Source organism: Mustela nigripes, chromosome 2 (genome assembly GCF_022355385.1).
Source record: "Mustela nigripes isolate SB6536 chromosome 2, MUSNIG.SB6536, whole genome shotgun sequence".
NCBI lineage: Eukaryota > Metazoa > Chordata > Mammalia > Carnivora > Mustelidae > Mustela > Mustela nigripes.
The window spans coordinates 70456552-70476296 of NC_081558.1; the positions used below are offsets into that span (position 1 = coordinate 70456552).

General features: G+C 51.3%; 1 protein-coding gene across 9 annotated transcripts in view; it reads left to right on the forward strand.

Moving 5' to 3' along the window:
• The window catches only part of TRAK1 (trafficking kinesin protein 1), a 118974-nt gene extending 102003 nt beyond the window's left edge, over window positions 1–16971 (forward strand). For 4 of the 9 annotated variants that reach the window (XM_059390735.1, XM_059390729.1, XM_059390732.1 and 1 more), the window contains 3 exons: window positions 1900–2118; window positions 11214–11316; window positions 14193–16971. In XM_059390735.1, coding sequence (XP_059246718.1) covers window positions 1900–2118; window positions 11214–11316; window positions 14193–14991 — 1121 coding nt within the window. In that variant the 3' untranslated portion in view covers window positions 14992–16971. Of the gene's footprint in view, window positions 1–1899; window positions 2119–8573; window positions 8606–8983; window positions 9057–11213; window positions 11317–14192 lie in introns of those variants that run through there. The other 5 variants (XM_059390730.1, XM_059390734.1, XM_059390736.1 and 2 more) reach the window with 4 other exon arrangements.
• The last annotated feature ends 2774 nt before the right edge of the window (window positions 16972–19745 follow it).

Here is a 19745-nt window from a genome sequence, read left to right on the forward strand (position 1 = left end):
CTTGAGCATGTCTGCCGAGCCCTGGCCGCTTGCACCTGAGCTCCTCCGGGTTCTCCCAAGATCCGACACCAGACAACCACAGCTCTAGATCTGGGTGTCTCCATCTCAGCCCTGCTGACATCCAGGGCCAGATCACTCGGGGGGTGGGGGGCTGCCCTGGGCATCGTGGGACCCAGCATCCCTGTCCCTGCCCCTTCCTGTTCGATGCCATTAGCGCTCCCTCCTTCCCCACAATGGTGACAGCTGGAAATGTCTCCGTTGGTTTACCGAATGTGTGGGACAAGATCATCCCCTAGTTGAGAACCACTGCTCTGATCTCAGCACGTCATGAGAGGACAGTATTTGTTGTGCTAACTACCATGTTTCTTCTGCGTGTGGGGTATTTGCTATTTATATGCGGTAGCGTCAGGTGAAGGTTGTACTTGTACCCACTTAAACCTGGGACAGACCTCCGAGGGGGTGTCTGGGGGTTCCCTAAACATATACGGGCAGCATGTGCAGCTTAAAGTGTGTGTGAACTTGCCCACTTACAAGATCCCTTCAAGACCCTTTGGCTGAGGCTGCTCCCCGGGAAGCTCCTTCCTGGCGGTGGGTTGGGGGCCGCATGCTCACTGGGCATACCAGAGGGTTGGGGGCTCCTACGGAAGGGGTTGTCTGGATCTCGCTCACATTCCTGCACCGGCCCCCGACCCCAACACCTGCCATCGTTTCCTTCTGTCTTCTCTTGTCTCCTGAGCTGCCGGTTCCTGGTGCCCGACTTCCTGTCTGACATGCCAGGGGCAGCCTGCCCCACAGAGGACTCCCCTGGTAAACCAGCGGTGACTGGGAATCATTCATGTGGGAAGGCTCTTGCTTTCCCATGCCTGAGAACTCTCAAAGCTAGGCATTTGTGTGGCTGACTAATTTATCTGTAGAATGGAAACTGACACCTGACCTTAAGGGCCATCATCCCCGGGCCATGCCAGGTGTAAAAAGTGTCCCAAAGGAAAAAAGGGTTGCTCTGACAAATGGGCTGGGCAGAATCCCAGGATGCAGCAACATACTGAAGGTTCTAAGATGTTCCTTAGTAAATCTGCTTCTCGACCCAGGTTGTGAGGCGTACTGGTACTTGGAACGCTTCTCTCTCTGAGCCGCCATGACGCCCTTGAGGTGCTCAGGGACATGCTTCGGTGTTATTACAGACCTTGCACGATGTCATCTGAGTCCCGGGATTTGGTGTCACTGAGTAGATCTGCTCCTCTGCTTCAGACCTCTGTGTGGACTTCCATGCTTGTCTATCACACCTGGCTAGCCCCATTCCGTCTCCCCAACCTGCAGCTTCTTGGTTGCTGCCAGAAGACAAACCCTAATAAGTAAAAGAGACCATAGTCGTGTGGGTGACTCTCATTTCCTTTTGCTTGTGACTTGTGCATCCCAGGGTCAGTTCCAAATTGTCTTATGCTGCCTGGGCTTGTGTCTTCCCTGTCCCTGGCCATGGTACTTGGCAGAGATTTGGTACCCAGACACTCCCTTTTTGTACTTGTCTCGCTTCTTTTTCCTCTGCTGGGGCTCCTACATTGATGAGGTGTTGGATCTGGGGATCGACCTCGCTTGACTAAAATAGTTAGTCCCCAGATATCCTTGCCACACCAGATGGTATTAGTTTCACTTTGTGAAAAAGATTCGCTTGGGATTCCTTGAATGGGTGGCCCTCCCAGGCTTGACGGGTTATCAGCCCCTGTGGCACGGTGGCCGGGGCCGCTCCGCCGGCATCCCAGCCAGAGTTCACCGGCCGGGCTCAGATCCTGCCAGGGGTCAGTTTCCACGCTCCGGGGGTGGTGCCGACCGTCCGCTCAGATGTCCATCCTAACCCTCTCTCCTCTCTGTTCCCCCTTCCCTCTCTGCCCTTTCTCCTGCAAGGCTCTGCCACCCTTCACCACTGGCAGCAGTTGGCCCAGCCCCACCTAGGGGGCATCCTGGACCCCCGGCCCGGTGTGGTCACCAAGGGCTTCCGGACACTGGACGTTGACCTGGATGAAGTGTACTGCCTTAACGACTTTGAGGAAGATGACACAGGTGACCACATTTCCCTCCCGGGCCTAGCTACCTCCACGCCAGTTCAGCACCCAGAGACCTCAGGTGAGGGGTCCCGAGCACGCGAGACTGTCTCAGGCAGCAGAAGTTTCCCACGCCGGCCTCAGGCTTTCCCAGAGGAGATGCAGGAGCCGCCAGCGGCCGAGCAGAAGGAGGAGGAGGAGGAGGAGGGGTCTGGTGAGGGCTCCCCGATAAGTCCTGTGAACCTGGCATCTTCACCGGAGGCCGAGTTCTGGGCCATTCCCACCTCTGTCCCAAGCACCATCCGTAGTGGCTCTCTGTCTGTAGCTTCCGCTCGTCTGTGTGGGTGATGGTCACAGCTTCCCATTGTGAGGTTCTGTTGTGTAACGCAGAGTCTGATGCCCCCGTGGCGTCCGATGTAACGAGTGGGTGTAGCTCCCTGCCCATCTGGGAGGTGCATGGCTTGGCAGGGCTCCTGACAGGGGAGCAGGAAAGGCTGCTAGAAAGAAGTGGATTGTTGGCCCCCCACCCCATCCTGCCCGTCAGCTCCCCGGCTTCTGCTGTGGGTCTCTCCCCGAATCTGGAGGGCAGGTTCCCAAGTCCCACGGTGATTTCCAAACTAAGCTGAGCAGAGTTGGGCATCTTAAGGGGAAATGAGTAGAGTGCCCGAGGAGAGAATCTGTTATCTATGAAGAGCATCAAAGTAGGAAGAAGCCCGGAAAGTGTTCAGGATTTTAGACAACACTGGGATAAATCAGCCTTTTCTTCCATTTCTAACTTCAATGAAGGTATATGCATTTTCTTTCCAGCTTATGCATGTGTTCAAAGGGGATTTTTTCCAAAGCATTTTAGCAATACTCCTTAATCCAACAAACCCAAGGAGAATGTCAGTAAGCTTTTCCAGAGAGAGGACCCCAGATGAACTCGGAGAAGAGTTCTAGCTGATCACCTGCGCCCTGCTACCCCATTAAAGATGGGATCATGAGTTTGCAGAATTATACCCTAGGTGACACTGAGATGAAATGGTTTGGGCTCAGGGCACCAGGACCACAGAGGTCATGCGGTTACCATTTGCCCCAGACCTCCTGGGTCTCCCCCCACCCCCACCCCGCCCCAGCCATAGTGCTGAGAAGACAAGGAAGCTCTCTTGTGGAATCAGGGCAGAGACTCAGAAAAAGATGAATTCGCCCAATGCTGTCATCCCAATGGCATCTTGGAGTCACTAGACTTGAGGAGAGGACATGCATCTTGGTGATTCGTAACTTTGGTTCACAAAGGCTGCTCTCCTGCCGTGAAGGACAGGACAGGAGAGAGCTGAGGTGCGTGGTGGTGCCTCCCTGCTAAGGGACTTTATTTGGGGCCAACTTTTCTTTTTTCTTTGACATAAACTTTAGAGATATCACCAAGTAAAAAGGATTGGTTTATCAAGTAAGCTTATGGTTTATTGATTTATTTTTTACCAAATAAGTTACCAGATTGAGCTTGCTCGGGAATGAAAATGAGTTTTATTTAATATCTTCACATTTAAGGAAGGGGAACCAGCTGTGGTATCGTGACTTCCCTTTGTTCTCAGCACCACTGACCTTCTGGAAGGCAGACAGTGGTACGGGAAACACGGTGTCTGTGAGCATTGTGACTGAAAGGATAGGAATCATGTCAAGGGCAATGACCCCTCCCTGCAGTCCTGCAGGTGGACCAGAAGGTGAATGCTCTAGGCTTAAAGAAGCACCATTAGGTGTGTCTTTAAGAAGTTATTCAGAAAGAAGAAAACTTATCCTCAAGTCAGCTAAGAACTTCCCTCAGAAATTATAGGGAGAGACCAATTATGACATAAGTCCTGACCACTTTCCTTACATTAAACAAAGACACATTCATATTTATTGCTTCTTCCCTCCTTCCTCCTACCTGCAGCAAATTCATCCCAGCAGCTTTGAGGAGAGACACACCAATCTAGAGTTGGAACTTAGCCCCAGGTTAGAAGTATGTGATCGGAAAGAATTCTGTAGATTACTGAAGGTAACTTAGGAAGAGCCTGATCATTTAGACAAGAGTTCTTTTGGGCTCGTTCTTGGTCAGACTTGTTAAAAGCTCAGCACAGAGGGGATCAGTGGTTTGGAACAGTGACATCGCTCTTTTCTTTCCCTGCTGGGAGTAAAAGGACCCTTCAGATTACTGGAAGGTAAGAAACATGTCACTCTAAATCGTAAATCACCCCTGTGTGACCCCTGAGTGGCACTATGTACATAATCCTGGAGGCTCAGGTAAATAGACAAGCTTCAGCAGGGAGGACTGGGCCATTGCCTGTCCTGGGATTTGTGTCCGGCTGGTTTAGTCCCTGCCTTGGTCTGCCTTTGATATGTTTAGGCTTTTCTGTTGCCAGACAGCACAGTCCCAGAAGCTGCCATCTGGGAATACTGTGTAGGGAGGAACTCTGAAGACAGAGGCTTAGCCTTTTTTCTTGCAGCTGATACTCTGGAAGGAAACTGGGGAGACTTACATATTAGGCACTTTTGTCTAGAACATACTAGCTCACAGAGAAAAAGCTCTGAGTTCCGGGAAAAAAAAAAACAAAAAAACCCAACCCTACTAATATATTTTAATGTATTGTGTCATTATTGGCTGATTTCTATAATCCCATGTCTTAAAAAAGCACGATTTCTTTTTTTATATTTGTAAATAAATTAGATGATTAAAATGGATTATTTAAAACAATTTTTAGAATACAGTTTTACTTTTCAGTGATGTTTTGTGTATTAACTCACATAGAAAGTACAATTTATCAGCAATAGTCATTATCTCATACTGTCTGTGTTCTGAATTTTAGGTATTTATGTGGAGGGAAGAGCCAACATGTGGGAAAGGATTAAGATCAGAGTTTTGAAGTCTTACAGTTACATTGGTAGATGGTTGGTTGGACAGTGTACTTGAATTATTTTGGATGCCATCCAGGATCCTTCAAGGAAAGAAAGAAGTAGGATTAGCGCAACATAGAAGAAAGTGAAGGTCAGTTTATTTTTATAGTCCTACCCATGAAGGCCACTCATGTGGGGGAAAACCTGGAAGGAGGTTCGTAGCAATCACGACTGCCTGTCTGGCAGCAGCCCCACAGTAGAGCTGTGTCTTCATTGGGGCAAAAGTAAGTGTTGAAGGCAAAAATCACATTTGGTCAAACAGCCCTTGAAAAATCCCCTGAAGGTGCAGCATATGGACTTGCTCTCTCCCCTCCCCAACCCTGCCCCAAGCATAGCTGGCAAAGGCCAGGAATTAACTTCTGTAGCGACCTTGCTTGGTACATAGGTCCAGGTTCTGTTCAGGAGCAGCTACTGAGTGAGGCAAGAGAAGGAAGAGCTCATGGAGGAAGGGAGCCAGAGCCCCAGTGGGGCCAGCGGAGTATTTCTGCAGTGCCTGGGCCGGCCAGGAGCAGGTTGGCTCAGTCTCGCAGCCACGCCCTCTCCTTTCTGTCCCAAGACCCAAGCGGGGCGCGATGGGTCTGGAAGGCAATCTCCGATTCCCAGACCCTCAAGTGTGGGAAAGGTTCGCGTTTATCTCCACGGAGAGAGTGGACCGCACGTTCCCACCCTGATGGGAAGACGTTCCAACCAGCCCTCGTCCTGCAGCTGTGACAAGAGTTGCACAGGCAGATGGTCGGCTCACCCACCTGTGTTAGGCGATGCTAAGGAAGGCCCCGTGCTCTTGCCTTGGGATACCTATAAAACTAGTGCATGAAACAGGCCTACTGTTTCATGAAAACTAGTGCATGAAACAGGCGACCTGGAAGTGGAAAAATGAATGAAAAGAGGTCGTTGACTCCTTCCAGACCAACAGCTGGAGTCAACCCCGCTTACAATGTCCTGAACAAGCTTGCTCTTTGCGAGCGCTCTCTCGATGGCAGCATCATCTCTGAAGACCACAGGAGGGCGCTCCCGTGCTCCAGGAGCACTCCCATGGACCGCAGAGGACAGTGCGGACACTTCTCCGCGGAGGAGGGAGCGCTGCAGTGGGTGTCGGTGGCGGGATGAGCGGTCCAGCAGCACCGCCAAGAGGCGGGCGGGGGAAGCGCGCTCCTGAAGTGGCTTGGATGGGTCTCGAGCAGCGGTGGGTCTCCGGTGCAGCTTGGCCAGACCAGCTCCCACGCCGGTGGACGTCTGCCACAGGAGGGACAAGAGGACAGGGTGTAGGGTCCAGCTTTGTTGGCAGCCACAGGATCCAAAGAGACTTTTGCATTTTGTCCCTTTGACATTTTAACCACATTAAAAAAAAAAATCTTTCTTCAGAACATATTTCAGGGGCCACTTGTGGAGAATTTCTGCCCCTCTCTGCATGACACTGTTAGAGTGTTCATCTGTTAAATCACATACTTCTTAGATGAAACAGGGAGTAGACAGCTTGGCACAGTGGGCAAAATTGACTTTTAATTGTTTTAATTTTGTAGGAACAAAAAATAAGTTGTGTGGAAACCAGAAGAAGATCTTGTGTAGTTCACAAATCTGTGATAGAATCCTCCCAGGGCCTGCAGGCCCAGGTCTGCATCAGGGACTCGGGGGTCCCTGTTGAGCTGTAGGAGCAGACGAGAGCCATATTGAAGAAATGCTTAAGAGGCAGAGAATGAGAGTGAGCAGGTCCATGTTAAGCCTGGATCTAAGGGCTTAAGAAATGTTGCACTTCTGCAACATTATTTGGCTTAAAATCACTTTTATCTTTTTGTTTTTTTAAAGGGTGAAAACAACAGTATTGTATTTAGAAACTTTTGGCTTCCATCCCCCAGAGAAAAACTCTTATTAGAGACACATGAAGCCCAGACACAATATTTTTTTTTTCAGACACAATATTGATATTAATGATGAGGCACAGGGTACACAAAGGCATTATGAAGCTTTTCCCACATGCACTCATCATGGAACTCCCCTCCCCCACCGAAAATTTCATGGGCAGAGTATAAGGAAGTGACAGGAAAAGTCTTTAAAGCATTTTCCTGTATCCTTACATTTTAGTCTTTCAGGAAGAATTCAGAAGCCTTGCTTTTGCCTTTTTTAAAAAATGGGAAAGTAACTGACAGGCAAAGACACCCCCCCGCCCCCAATATGCTTACTCTTTGAACAAAAAGTAACAAAGTTGTTAGAAGCTAGTCAAAAGGTCATGACAAAAAGACAAAAGGTATGGATGCTCTTAGTTCAAGTCACAATCTTAAACTGGATGGACAGTGGCTTCTGTTTTCAGTGGGTTTGGTTTGGCTTGGATAGAAAAGGCCAGCCTATGGGTGCCACTGTTGATGTGGTGGAAGCTTCTAGAACCTTAGGGGGCAGGGTGGGGGGGAGAGAGAGAAGATGCGTCCGTGTGTGCGCGCGCGCTAATGAGTTCATAGAAATTGCAAAGCAGATCTAAATCATGTGACCTCAGCTTCACCCTAGGTGTTTAAGTTAAGAAGAGGAAATTGTCAGGCATTTTGTTCATTTTACACAGGTTTGGCCACTTCCCATGAAAAAGGGGAAAGAGACTGTGGGAAACGTTCAGTGCATCACAAAGACAGTCCTCTTTTTCCAAGATTTAGAGAGGCGTTTGTAATTTTGACTTTCAAGAAGTTGTTTATGTTAGCAAAAAACATAGCCTGTGTGTGTGGTGTGGCCAGGTTTCTCCATCTTCAGAGAGCCCCTTTGAAGCAGCCTCGCATGGGTGTGTATTTTGCAACTCCGCTAGAAATCTCCAGTTGCAGACATACTCTTTGGCATCTGTGTGGGTCACATTAGGGCTCTTTCAAGGACTAGGTGCCATGCTGGCTTTTACTGGGGCGAGTTTCTGTTCTCCCTTTCCCTGTGGATGGGGGATGGAACGTGCCATTGGGATTGACTGCGATGGATGAGTTGGTGTATCTGAATCACATCATGTGGACGGGAGAGGCTGGTAGTTTCCGTCAGGCTTCAGGTCCTCACCAGAGCAACCCCACCTTGTCTGTGCTCCCTTTTCTCTCCTCACAATTAGAGCAGGGGGCCCTGCAGTCATCCAGATCTGCATAGCACACTTGCAGATAACCCCCAGTATAGTCTCAGGGCCATCCAGGGAGGCAGCCCCAGCTCTCTGGAGACTGTGGGCCCCTTCAGGGCACCTCCATGACTGGCTGCAGCAGCAGCATTCCAGGCACCCAGTTTCCAATCAGTACTGAGCACCCTGCGCCTGCCAGAGGAGCATAGCCCATCAGAACCATTTACCAAGTGCACCTGCCCCAGGCAGAACATGCACAGGGTCTGCTCAGAGAGCAAGCGAGCAGGGTGACCCTTGTCCTTCAAAAGCCTTCCTATGCCCTAGCCTGCAGCTAGCTGAAGGGGTGTGCCTGTGTGTGCTGTGTTCAGAAAAAAAACAAAAAACGACTGCATGCTAGGCACCTGTATGTAGTTCACCAACACAGAAGATCTTGAATAATCAAGGATTAACTAAATTTATAGGTTCTTGTCGATAGATTCGGATTTTGTACTAGTGTCAGAACCAGACAAAAATAATGTAGAATTAAAAAATAATATTAAAAAGAATTTTTTTTAAATATGTAGGATTAGGGGATGCTTGATGGAAGCTCTTTCCAGTGTGACTACTCTAACCCGTGTAATACTCTCTGCTCACAACACCACGGGGCCCTGTAGTCCAGACCAAGAAAAAAGGATGGAAGTAGGAAGCCGGAGCATTAAATCCAAGAAAGCCCATTCTTCGGAGGCCCCAAGTGAGCAGCAGGAGGTGAACACCCAGCATGTGAAGCAGGGCTTCGGTGCACTGTGGGGATGGGGCACTGGAGCAGGAAGCCCTCTCCCCGAGCCTCTTGTCTCTGCTGAGAAGGCATCTGCTGCGTCTTGCTTGGAGAAATCACTCTCTCCTGCAGGCAGGGTGTTACTAGTCAGCCTACAGCTGCTGGGTGGTGAGCACAAGGGGCCTCGGGCGACTCACTGTCTCTGTGTTGTGTCCCAAGGAAGGGAAACGCTGCAGCAGCCCAGCGGGCAGTGGTGACGTGCGGAGAGCTGGCGGGGCCAGGCGTCCCAGTGGTATTGCGGAGGGGCCAAACCTCTGGCTTGGGGCTCTTGATTCCTGTTGATCTTCCTCTCCATGGCTTCCGGGGAATGATGACTTCTGAATTTTAGCAGCCTTTTCCTATCCCCAAAACCCATTTGCGTCCGATGGGTTTTGCTTCTGCTGATGCAACTGTGTCCTGAAAATGTCCATCTTGCGCTACCTGTTGCAATCCAAGATCCCATGGGTGATGGGGTGGAGTAGGAGGGGGCCTTTGGTATTGGTTGGATATTCTGGCCACGTGTTTAAAGGGGGTACACTCCTACTTTTAAATCAGCCTTGCTTTTGACTTATTTGTAAGGTTCTCTCTTTCCACTGTTCTTAGTTACCTCTCTTTACTTCATTTTTCTTTCCTCCCTCCCTCCCAAATAACCCCTCGCTCTGGTTATTTGGGACGCTTCTCTCAGGCTTTTTGTTGCTTTTGTTGCTAGACCTTATTGCAGTCAGAGAATCGTGATTGTTCGGTTGCCTTTTCTTCATAGCTTATTCCATTTTTGTTTTGTTTGTAACAGTTTTCCAGGTGCCTGAGTTCCTAAGCCATCCCATTTATTGGTTGAGAAACAAAGATTCATAAAGCCTGTTCCCATGTGTTTTTTTTTCCCCCCTTCCTGCTCTGTCTGGCACTCTGTGTGGCTGCGAGTTTACTCTGGTGGCTGGGGTGCTGGCTGCCATGCAGGGACCACGGGCACCTGCCTGGACCCAGCAAGATGGGCTGGACTAGAACAATCAGGGCAAAGCAGCCTTACGCTGCACCTCTACTCACTGCCACCGTTTTTGTGCTCTGGCTTTGTCCTGCCTGCCTTCAGTTTGCCCGTCTCCAGCATTTTTTGTTTCATCTGGTTCTGGGTTTTTTTGTTTTTGTTTGTTTTTTAAAGACACAGTCGGCTGTGTGTGGATCTGTAGGTTTAGGGCAGCGATCTCTTCTGTTTTGTTTTCCATTTTCTTTTTGTCAAATCCAAGAGAAAAGTGGCCATAATGAGCTAGAAGATTCTCATTCACAGCTTCCTGAATCTTCAGAGAGCTCATGGCATCTGAGAACCAAATGCGTTTCCCCCCAAGAGGTCTCTGGGGGCTGAGCTGCTGCAGGGGAGGCGGGTTGGGCGGGCGGGTGTGTGTGTGTCCCAGTACCTGAGTGTGCATGCTATTCAGAGCAGCATCTCCCCTTTTCCCTTTTTTTCCCTTTTTTTTTTTTTTTTTGCATTTGAGTTATGAATGAGGGTGACCTCTACAATCATGATGTCTCCCGTAGACTGTCACTCATCACTTTACCATTCGCCAGCTTCCTGACGCACGGTCCTAACGCTTCTGTGATTTACTTTGCTCCAAATCCTAGTCTTCAGCTGCCTGAACAACAGTGCTTTAGAGCTTTAAAAGGAAATAACTTGAGGACAGCTGGTGTCTGTCTCATTTTCATTAGAAATCAGACATCCTGGAGAGGCTGGGATAGTGGCCTACAGGACAGGGGCTGCACGCACTAGAGTGCATCAGACCACACCTGATCCTAGGGCTGAAGACAGCCGCAGGCTTTGGCAGTCTTACCACCCTGTTGCTGAGGCAGCTGAGGCCCCATCTCCCCCCATCCCTGCCCACCACCAATACACAGTAGTGGAGCCAGCTTCCCTAAGCCCCTTTCCGTGTAATCTGGAAAGGGAGTCATGCGAGCCTTGCCCTGTTTCCAGGTGGCAAGGCCCTTCCCTGCCCCGCACCTCTCCCATCTCCTTGGCAGAACTTGGCACCTGTTTGCCAGTGAAAAGAAGTATGAAGCCCCACGAGAAGGAAGCTGATTCTGACCCCTGAGGAGGGAAACCAAATTACCCCCCACCCCACAAGCTCATTAGCTCCTCAAACTGGATCCACTACTGGCCAGAGAACACCGATGGGGAACCCTGTCTGGACTGGGTCGGAAGCAGGAACTGGTTGCGCTGCACACCAGTGCTCCAGGCTGGATTCTGGTTGCTGGATTCTGGATTCTGTGATCCAGAATGCTGGCATAACACCTTCCTTGCCCAGATCCAGTTCACAAGGTAGCTCATCGCTTCTTCCGCTGCTGCGAGCCATGCTGGAATTTGACTGTTCTCGTGGGTTTGTGTGGATTCAAGGAATATGTTCTGTTCCCTCCACGCCCCCCGTAGCTCACCATCCTGGGAAGTGCATGTCACAGACCAACTCCACCTTCACCTTCACCACCTGCCGCATCCTGCACCCCTCAGACGAGCTCACACGGGTCACGCCAAGGTAAGGGACCCTGGCCCCGGGGCGGGGGAAGGGTGTGGTGAGGTTGGGGCTCTTGACTCAAGACTCGAGGTCAAGGAAAGTCAAGTAGAGGCTCTGCTGGGGCATCCCGTAGTGTGTGCTGTCACCAGTGTGGGGTCCCATCTTTACTCTTAACTTGAGGCCTCTGTTAGATTCAGATCCCCCCCAGAGACAGACTTAGACCCACCTACAGTTGTTTTTTTCATGGGCCACAGACTCTTAGGGCTGGTCTTAACTGGCCAAAGCTATGCTACCAGAGGAGTAAGGCCCAGGTTGCTGGCATTTTGTCCCCAAGTTTGTTGGTGGAGCATGAAGGTCCTTCATGGAATGGAGTTACTGAGCCCGGTGGAAGCCCCCATTGCCTCTGGACTAGACTGAGGGAGCCATGCACCGCAGCCTCGTGGTAATGACTGAAACAGTAAAACCCGAAGACTGCATACCTTGTACTCAGCTCGGGCCATTTCCTTCTGGTGCCTTAAAGAGGTGGTAGAGGTTGGCACCATCTGGCAAGAGGACCTGGATGGCATGGCGTGGTCCGCTTGGCTTCCAGGGAAAAGGCAAGCCCCTCCCCCCAACCCCCTGTCCCAGCCGGGCGTCTTCTGTGTGGTGCAGGCGAGGGAGATGCCTGGGTGCATGGCAGGTAACGCAGAGAGGGAGGGAGGCGAGCCGGGCCCGCTCGCTCCGAGGGAGCAGCTGCCCCAGGGAGCACCTTAAACTATGAATAATTCTCCGCAGGTCATGTGAGGAGGACGCCGAAGCGGCCCTGTGCCCCGTTGAGCTGAGAGGAGATGTAGGGCAGAGAGTGAGCCCACAGGCGAGGCAGGGGGTGAGCACACTGCCAGCGCTGCCTGCCTGGCAGGGCCTCCTGGAAGGAGCTGTGTGTGCACGTGTGGCCGCCACTAACCCAGGACTTAGGCGTGGCTGTGTCTCTGTGGTTGTGCCTGGCTAACGGGGCCTTGACAGTGGATACCCCTAACCGCTCCCCCCCCGATGCTCAGTTGAGCACAGTGCCAGCACTAATATGGGCCTAACCCGAGTTCTCAGCAGAAAGGGAATCCACATGTTAGCTTGTCCTCTCTGTCTCCCTTCCTGCCTCTGGAGAAGCCAGTATTCCAACCCCCCCAGGGCTCTGTGTTGGAAGAGCTCTGTGTTTTCACCGTGCACTAAAGCTTCTCCTGGGAAAGATCGGTGCCCGGTGCTCTCCTGCCTGAAGCTGTAGGACTCCACCCAGCACACCTGTCCCCATCTCTTGTCAGGGATGGGAAAGGCCTGGGCAGTCAGTAGCAAGAGAAGGCTTTTTGCCTGAGTTTGAAAGAGCTTGACCCCAAATCACAGATCTCCCCAGAATGGCCCCGTCAACAAGATTTTGAGTCCAGAGTGTTTGGCCTTACTGCTTGTAGACTGGTTTTGTTAGATCCCACCTGTGCCATTTGAGGAATCCACCTTTTAACCTTAGGACTCTGCTGTGGCTTCTAATCTCATGTTTCTCTGAGTGCTCCTGACCCTCTGGCATCCCCACTCCTGAGCTTGTGTGAGGTGGGTCTATTTTGGGCTTCTCGCCCTGTGCTGACCAGCCAGCGGCAAGCAGCCAAAAGGATGCCTTAGCTCGAACTTGGCTTATGAACCTTCCCTCGCACAGAAGGAGGCCCCTTCCTGCCCATTCCCCTGGCTCGTGGCTTGCCCAAGGTATCTGGCCCTCCCCTCACCAGCCTGGGGACAGACAGTCCCCCAGCTCCTGGGGCTCACCCGACTGGCTGCTCCAGGGGGCACCTGCAGCCCCTGCCATGTCTTTGGGTGGGTAGCAGGACAGGGCTCACAACACTGTAAGGAGAGGGGTGTGCTGCTTTGCCCTTGCTGGTTCATCCAGCAACTGTGAATGGCCTCTGTGCCTAAGTGGCCTCCCAGCCCCATCCCTGTACCAGCTGTGAAAAGAGGGCCTTTCCTCTATTTTAAGCAGACAGCAGTGCCTTTCCCCCTACAGCGCTGTTACACTGTTCTTTCCTAACTCCTGTTACTGCGGGACCCCAGCTTCTGGAACATCCTGGGTCCTCAGCCATCATAGCAGGGGTGGATGAAGAAATCTTTGGAAAGAAGGCTTTCCTTTGACGCAGGCTTCATGTATGCCATGAGCCTTTTCTAGATCGTTCCACAGATGTAGGCCCGATGTTATCTGACATGGCTGCTGCTGACCCCACATCTCCACCCCCTGAGGCAAATTCAGCAACCACGGGAGGAGGACAAAGGGGTAGTGTGGCACACAGGGAAGAGCCTACAGTGGGCTCAGGAGGCAGGGGTCTGCTGCTGATGTGATGCACACCCTCAGCCTCCATCTCCCCATTACTCAGGGGCCCTCCACCTGGGTGTCCCACCTGCTGGGGCCATTCGTAAGATGAGCTTTCAGAGCCCTGGTTAACTTCTGGCTTCAGGGAAGTAGTCGTTAGGAAGGAATGCTGAAATTTGATTATATTTGGTAGGGAAAGGAAGCCTCTCTGCTGAGGGGCTCTCCCCACCCTCATCCTTGAGGCCTGAGCCCTCAGACTTGGGCTCAAATCCTGGGTCTTCCACTTAATAGATGAGTTGACATTGACTAGTCCCCTAACCTCTGAGTCCGACTTTCCTCACCTGCAAAGGGGACAGTTAGCCCCCCTTCTGGGGCTGAGACAAGGGAATCATTTCCATGGCCCCTGCGAGGGAACCCAGAGCCCTCTTGGGTAGGAGGGAGGAACAGACAGGGAAAGAGGTATCTGGGGAGCCTGGGTTGAGGGACTCCTCCCTGTGCCCCTGCAGGAGACTGGCTACAAGCTGTTCTCAGGGGCTTATGGGCATTTTCTGATGAATGACCTTTTGTCTTTTATCAGCCTTAACTCGGCTCCAACTCCAGCTTGTGGCAGCACCAGCCACTTGAAGTCCACACCGGTGGCCACCCCCTGCACACCACGGAGACTGAGCCTGGCCGAGTCCTTCACTAACATCCGTGAGTCCACGACCACCATGAGCACGTCTCTGGGGCTGGTGTGGCTGCTGAAGGAGCGGGGCATTTCCGCGGCCGTGTATGATCCTCAGAGCTGGGACAGGGCCGGCCGGGGTTCCCTCCTGCACTCCTACACCCCCAGGATGGCCGTGATCCCCTCCACCCCACCCAACTCGCCTATGCAGACGCCCACGTCTTCCCCGCCCTCCTTTGAGTTCAAGTGCACGAGCCCTCCCTATGACAACTTCCTGGCCTCCAAGCCGGCCAGCTCCATCCTGCGGGAAGTGAGGGAAAAGAAGAACGTCCGGAGCAGCGAGAGCCAGACAGATGTGTCTGTCTCCAACCTCAACCTCGTGGACAAAGTCAGGAGGTTTGGCGTGGCCAAAGTGGTGAACTCAGGGCGAGCCCACGTCCCCACCTTGACTGAGGATCAGGGACCTCTTCTCTGTGGGCCTCCGGGCCCCGCCCAGGCCCTCATCCCCGGGGGCCTGGTCCCTGAGGGTCTGCCCCTCGGATGCCCCACCGTCACCAGTGCCATGGGTGGGTTGCAGCTCAACAGCGGCATCCGGAGGAACCGCAGCTTCCCCACCATGGTGGGGTCCAGCATGCAGATGAAAGCCCCTGTGACTCTCACTTCGGGCATCTTGATGGGTGCTAAGCTCCCTAAACAAACTAGCTTACGGTGAGGAGGGGAGGGGGGGTCCTTCCCCTGGAGGAGACCAGGCTTGCTCCTGCCTCCCTCTCCTCCCCCACTCTGCACTGCGCGCTCTCCCTCTTTCCTCCTCCATCCCTCCCATCTGAGCAGACAAATCAACCTCGTGCCTATTGGGGGAATGAGTGGAGACTTTGTAAAGTGTGTACATAGGACTTGCAGACCTTGTGTCCACCTGCCCTTTCTCTCGATCCCACGGGAGGGGTCCCCGGCACCATCCCTGCTCTCATTGGGACTTCACCTGTGCTAACCCGAGGCAAAGGGCTGCCGGGTGTCCAGTTCTCCTCTCCTTCGAGAAGCACTGAAACTCCCAAGTGCGTTCTTATCCCATGGATAGGAAACCCGTGAATCTGTGGCCGGCTCCCAGTGCCACACATTGCGAGCTGGTACGCGGCCCGTGTTGCTGGGCGCCTCGCCTCCCACACCCCGGGGGAGCCGCCGAGCCTCCGTCTGCGGCCACATGCAGCTGATGTAGCTTCCGAGATGGCAGGGCTGTACTTCCTCTTCCGGGTGGCCCGGCTTCCTCAAGACCTTCACTCCGCTTCAGTGGAGAGTCGCTTCTTTTTTGAGGTGTGACTTTTTCTTTCCATGCCTTCAACCTGAGTCATCCTTCGATGTCCTGTCCTTGGTCCTCCGGCCAGACGTCAGACCTGAAAGAATGTATTGACACTCCCGCTGTGTTCTGTGTGAGGTCTTATTTTTTCCATTTTTTTATATGCAGGGAAATAATGGTACTAGATGGAAAGTCGCAGTCTCTGTTCTCTCTGTGGCTCTGGGACACGGAAATCCATTTCACACACACCCAGTCGCTCGTGAGATAGCAGTGGAGTTTGGGGACCCAGGATCACAACCAGATTAAGACCAGACCCAAGACAAATTTCACAATAGGGTGAAAAGGAAAGGGGGCAGGGGAAAAGGGCGTGGATGGAAGGCGTCCACGGGAAAGTAAAAAGAACTACCCCCAAAGGTAATACAAAACTGGTTCGCAAGGGCAGTGAGGCAGTTCTCGCTGTGACGTTGGAGGCTGGCCCACGTGCTCCCATGTACGTGGTTTTTACGCGCACAGCTAATGCCCACACACCTTGCCCTCGTGTTTCAGGACAGAGAGGTCACAACACGATCTTTTCTCCTGCCACCTGCCCCACCAAAGCCTTGGTCTCTGTGTGCCACTATTTATCCCTAGGAACAGATAGAGGTGCTCGTGGGAAGAACCAGAAATGAACAGAGGGGAGCTTGATCCTGTTGCCGTCACTGACCAAGTTCTGAACTTTTATTTATTATGTGTGTGTGCTGTCCTCTCCAGTTCTGGTCACAGTGTGTCTGTGGCTTTCCACTCCGAGCAGGTAACTTATTTATTCTCACCTGAGGGCTGTACTGCCCAGCACAGTGCTCCCTGGTCCTTTGTTCCAGGCATTTGTGGAAGGGTGACATCATATGCAGATGAAATTGTCATGTTGCCATCCCCTGTTCCCCGAGCCCCTCCCACCCTGGCAAAAATGTGTCCAGTTGAGTGTAAACACGCCCACTGAAGACTTTGAGAACATCTCAAAGGAGCAAGCTCCAGTCCCGCCCTTCTAGATTACTTATTCTCAGAAGTCGAGGCGGGGGCTGGTTCATTATTTTCAGCTCCCCTCGTGGTTGTATGCGTGCACTCACTGCAAGGAAATTCTTTGTATTGGAATGTATTTTAAAGCAGTAGGTAGAATAACAAAGGAATATGAAAACCATGAACTGAACGGACCACTTCATGTATTCAGAGAGGAGCCACCCATCACCACAAAGGAAATACCAGTGTAAAAATCAGCAGTTCGGAGGTTGCAGTATTTAGTATAGTTAATGATCAACCTTGTGCAACCACCACCAACAGAGTGTGTTGTCATGCATCAAAAAAAAAAAAAACAACAAATTTTATTCTCTAATATCAATAAAAGAAGTTCAAGTGATGGAAACCACACTGGGATTCTGACTTGTGTTTCATTTTTGTCTTTTCCATTTATGTGAGACGTAAAGCTATTTAGCTCTTCCAGAAGATTAAATGGAATCCATCTACATTCCATGCTGTTCCGACCACCCCTTTCCACACGGTGCCATCCCTTAGACACCTATCTAGCTGGAACCCAAAGATCTTCCCTACCTTTCAGGGCTGCACACTGTTCCACTATGCACACGTACCCATGGTGGATACGGTCACACTCCCGGGCCCCCCGTACCCTATGGCGACACACGGAGTTCCTTTTGGCCTTTTCTATCACAGCACTGCAATGAAAAAAAAAAAATTGCATGTATGTAATCTTCCGTATATGTGAGCACATCTGTTTGAATAAATTCCTAGATGGATTTTACCAAATTGCCCTCCACAGAGTTGTGTTAAAAAACTTCTGCAGGGGCAGAAGGCGCCTGGGTGGTACAGTCAGGTAAGCATCTGACTCTTGATTTCAGCTCAGGTTGTGACCTCAGGGTCATAGGATTGAGCCCCACATTGGGCTCCATGGTCACTGCAGAGTCTGCTTAGGATTCTCTCTCCCTCTCTCTCTGCCCCTCCCTGCTCCTTTGAAATAAAAAGCTTTAATTTTTTTTTTTTCTTTTTTAAGCCAAGGGCAGTGGAGGGTCATGAGAGAATTGAGAGAAAAAGGATCAAACTTACTCTGCTACCTCTGTCTATGGACAAAGGAGGTGCTGCCGTTTGGTCCTGGTGTGACCTTGGGGGAGCCACATATTGTCTTTGGGGCCTCTTTTCTTAACCTGCAAGATTTGAACAGTAAAGTACTTAGGGGTTAATCCGTTGAGTCAGCTTGCCTTGACTCTTCTACTGTGTGCCGGGCACTGTTCTAGGTTGTGGGGATCGGAGTCACTTCTACTCTTATGGAGTGTACAGTCTGTTAGTGGGAGAAAGATGGTACCAAACATGGCTTAAGGAGGGCTGTGCAGAGAATTCTAGTGGGGTGTTGTGAGGGAGTGGGTGGCAGTCAGGGAAGGCCTTTCTGGGGGGGTGGCACTTGAGTCAACCATGTGAGATCTGGCACAAGACCACACGGGCAGAGAGCAGCCAGTGCAAAGGCCAGAAATGCATTTGGTGTGTTTGAGGAGCAGAAAGAAGACCCACCTGCTGGCAGAGAAGGGGAACGTGGTGGTGACCAGGAAGCCAGGATGCTCACTGAGGGGTCCCTCTGATCCCCATGCTTCCCAGCCACTCTTCAGGGAACAAGGCACATGATTAGTTCTGGCCTGGAGGCTATGAGCAGAGAGAGATCCGTGCCCGACTCCTCACGCCCCTCCCTTCCCCTGAAGGGCAGTGGAAAGGGAGGGGACAGGTTGGTGTGGCCTCCTTCACCCTGAGTTGCCCAGGACCACATGGGCCAGACTGTGCCAACCTGCACATTGCACGTGATCTGAAGGAGAAACAAACTTGTTAGGCCAGTGAGATGCTTGGGCCGTGCATCAGAATCCAGTGTAGGGCCCACGCATCTTCTGCATTTTCCCTGGACCTCCTGGGGACTCTGGGGCTAAAGTTTGAGAACCACTGTGCTGGGTCAGGCAGTGCTGGGGGTGCGATTCTTGCTATGTGAGGGAGGGTTTTCCTTCCACAGTCTCTCCCGGCCCTGGGGTGGGGGTGGGGGGCTTGAGAAGGCCATACACCTGTGGCCCATCTTGCAGGGAAAGGCAGAGTGAGGGGTTTATCTGCCCAACTCGGGCAGGGAAGGCTTTAAGACAAGGTGACTCTGGATCTGAGCTTCAAAGATGGGCAGGATATGCCATGTGCAGGGGTGGGGAGGGAAGGATGGCATTTCAAGCAGAGAGTAAAGATCTAGAGGAGGAATGGGAAAAGGATCCAAGCATAATGCCTTCTTCTAGGCCCTTCTTACAGTAGCATGGTAACTGATAGAAAAGGGGCAATAGGGTTAGGAAAACCACCATTTTGCAACCATAAGGCTAACTCATCTTGACAGCAATGGATGCCAGAACCACTGAGTTGGGTGAGAGTGTGTTAGGTAGCATGCTAGTTACACACATTTCCTCCGATAGAATGTTTACTATTTTGTAGAGGGTGTAAATACCTTTGCAGTGGAGAAACCAGTCATGGTCATGCACCACCTCTAGCAAGCCATTAAACTTAACATGACCCAAATGAGACAAACTGGCCTCAGTGCCTCCTGATGTGATGTACTGGGAAGGACACATCCCTTCTGTGCTACTCTGCCAAAATTGTAAAACCTGAGTCATGAGGCTGAGAAACTGACTAGCCCCAATGGAGGACATTCTATAAAACAAGGTACCTGTTCCCTTGAAAAATGTCGATGTCATGAAAGAAAGACCCAGGACCTACAGCTGAATGAAGGAGAAGAAAGAGACAACTAAGGGAATTCATGGTTCTGAAATAAAAAACATGTTTTAAAAGAAGCTGGGATGATCAGAGAAATATGAATATTGAACACATTTAAAAATGCTGTATCCATGTTAAATTTCATCGAATTCAGTTGTACAGTCACTATGTAAAACCTTGTCCTATTTCTTAAAGGAGATACTAACTAAAGAATTAAGATAGAGGGGCTTGAAGTCTGCAAGTCATTTTCGGAGGTTTTCGGCTGGCTCAGTTGGTAGAACATGCAACTCTTGATCTCAGGGTTGTGTGTTTGAGCCCCAGGTTGGGTGTAGAGATTAACTTAAAAAAAGCATTTGGGGCGACTGGTTGGCTCAGTTAGTTAAATGTCTGACTCTTGGTTTTAGCTC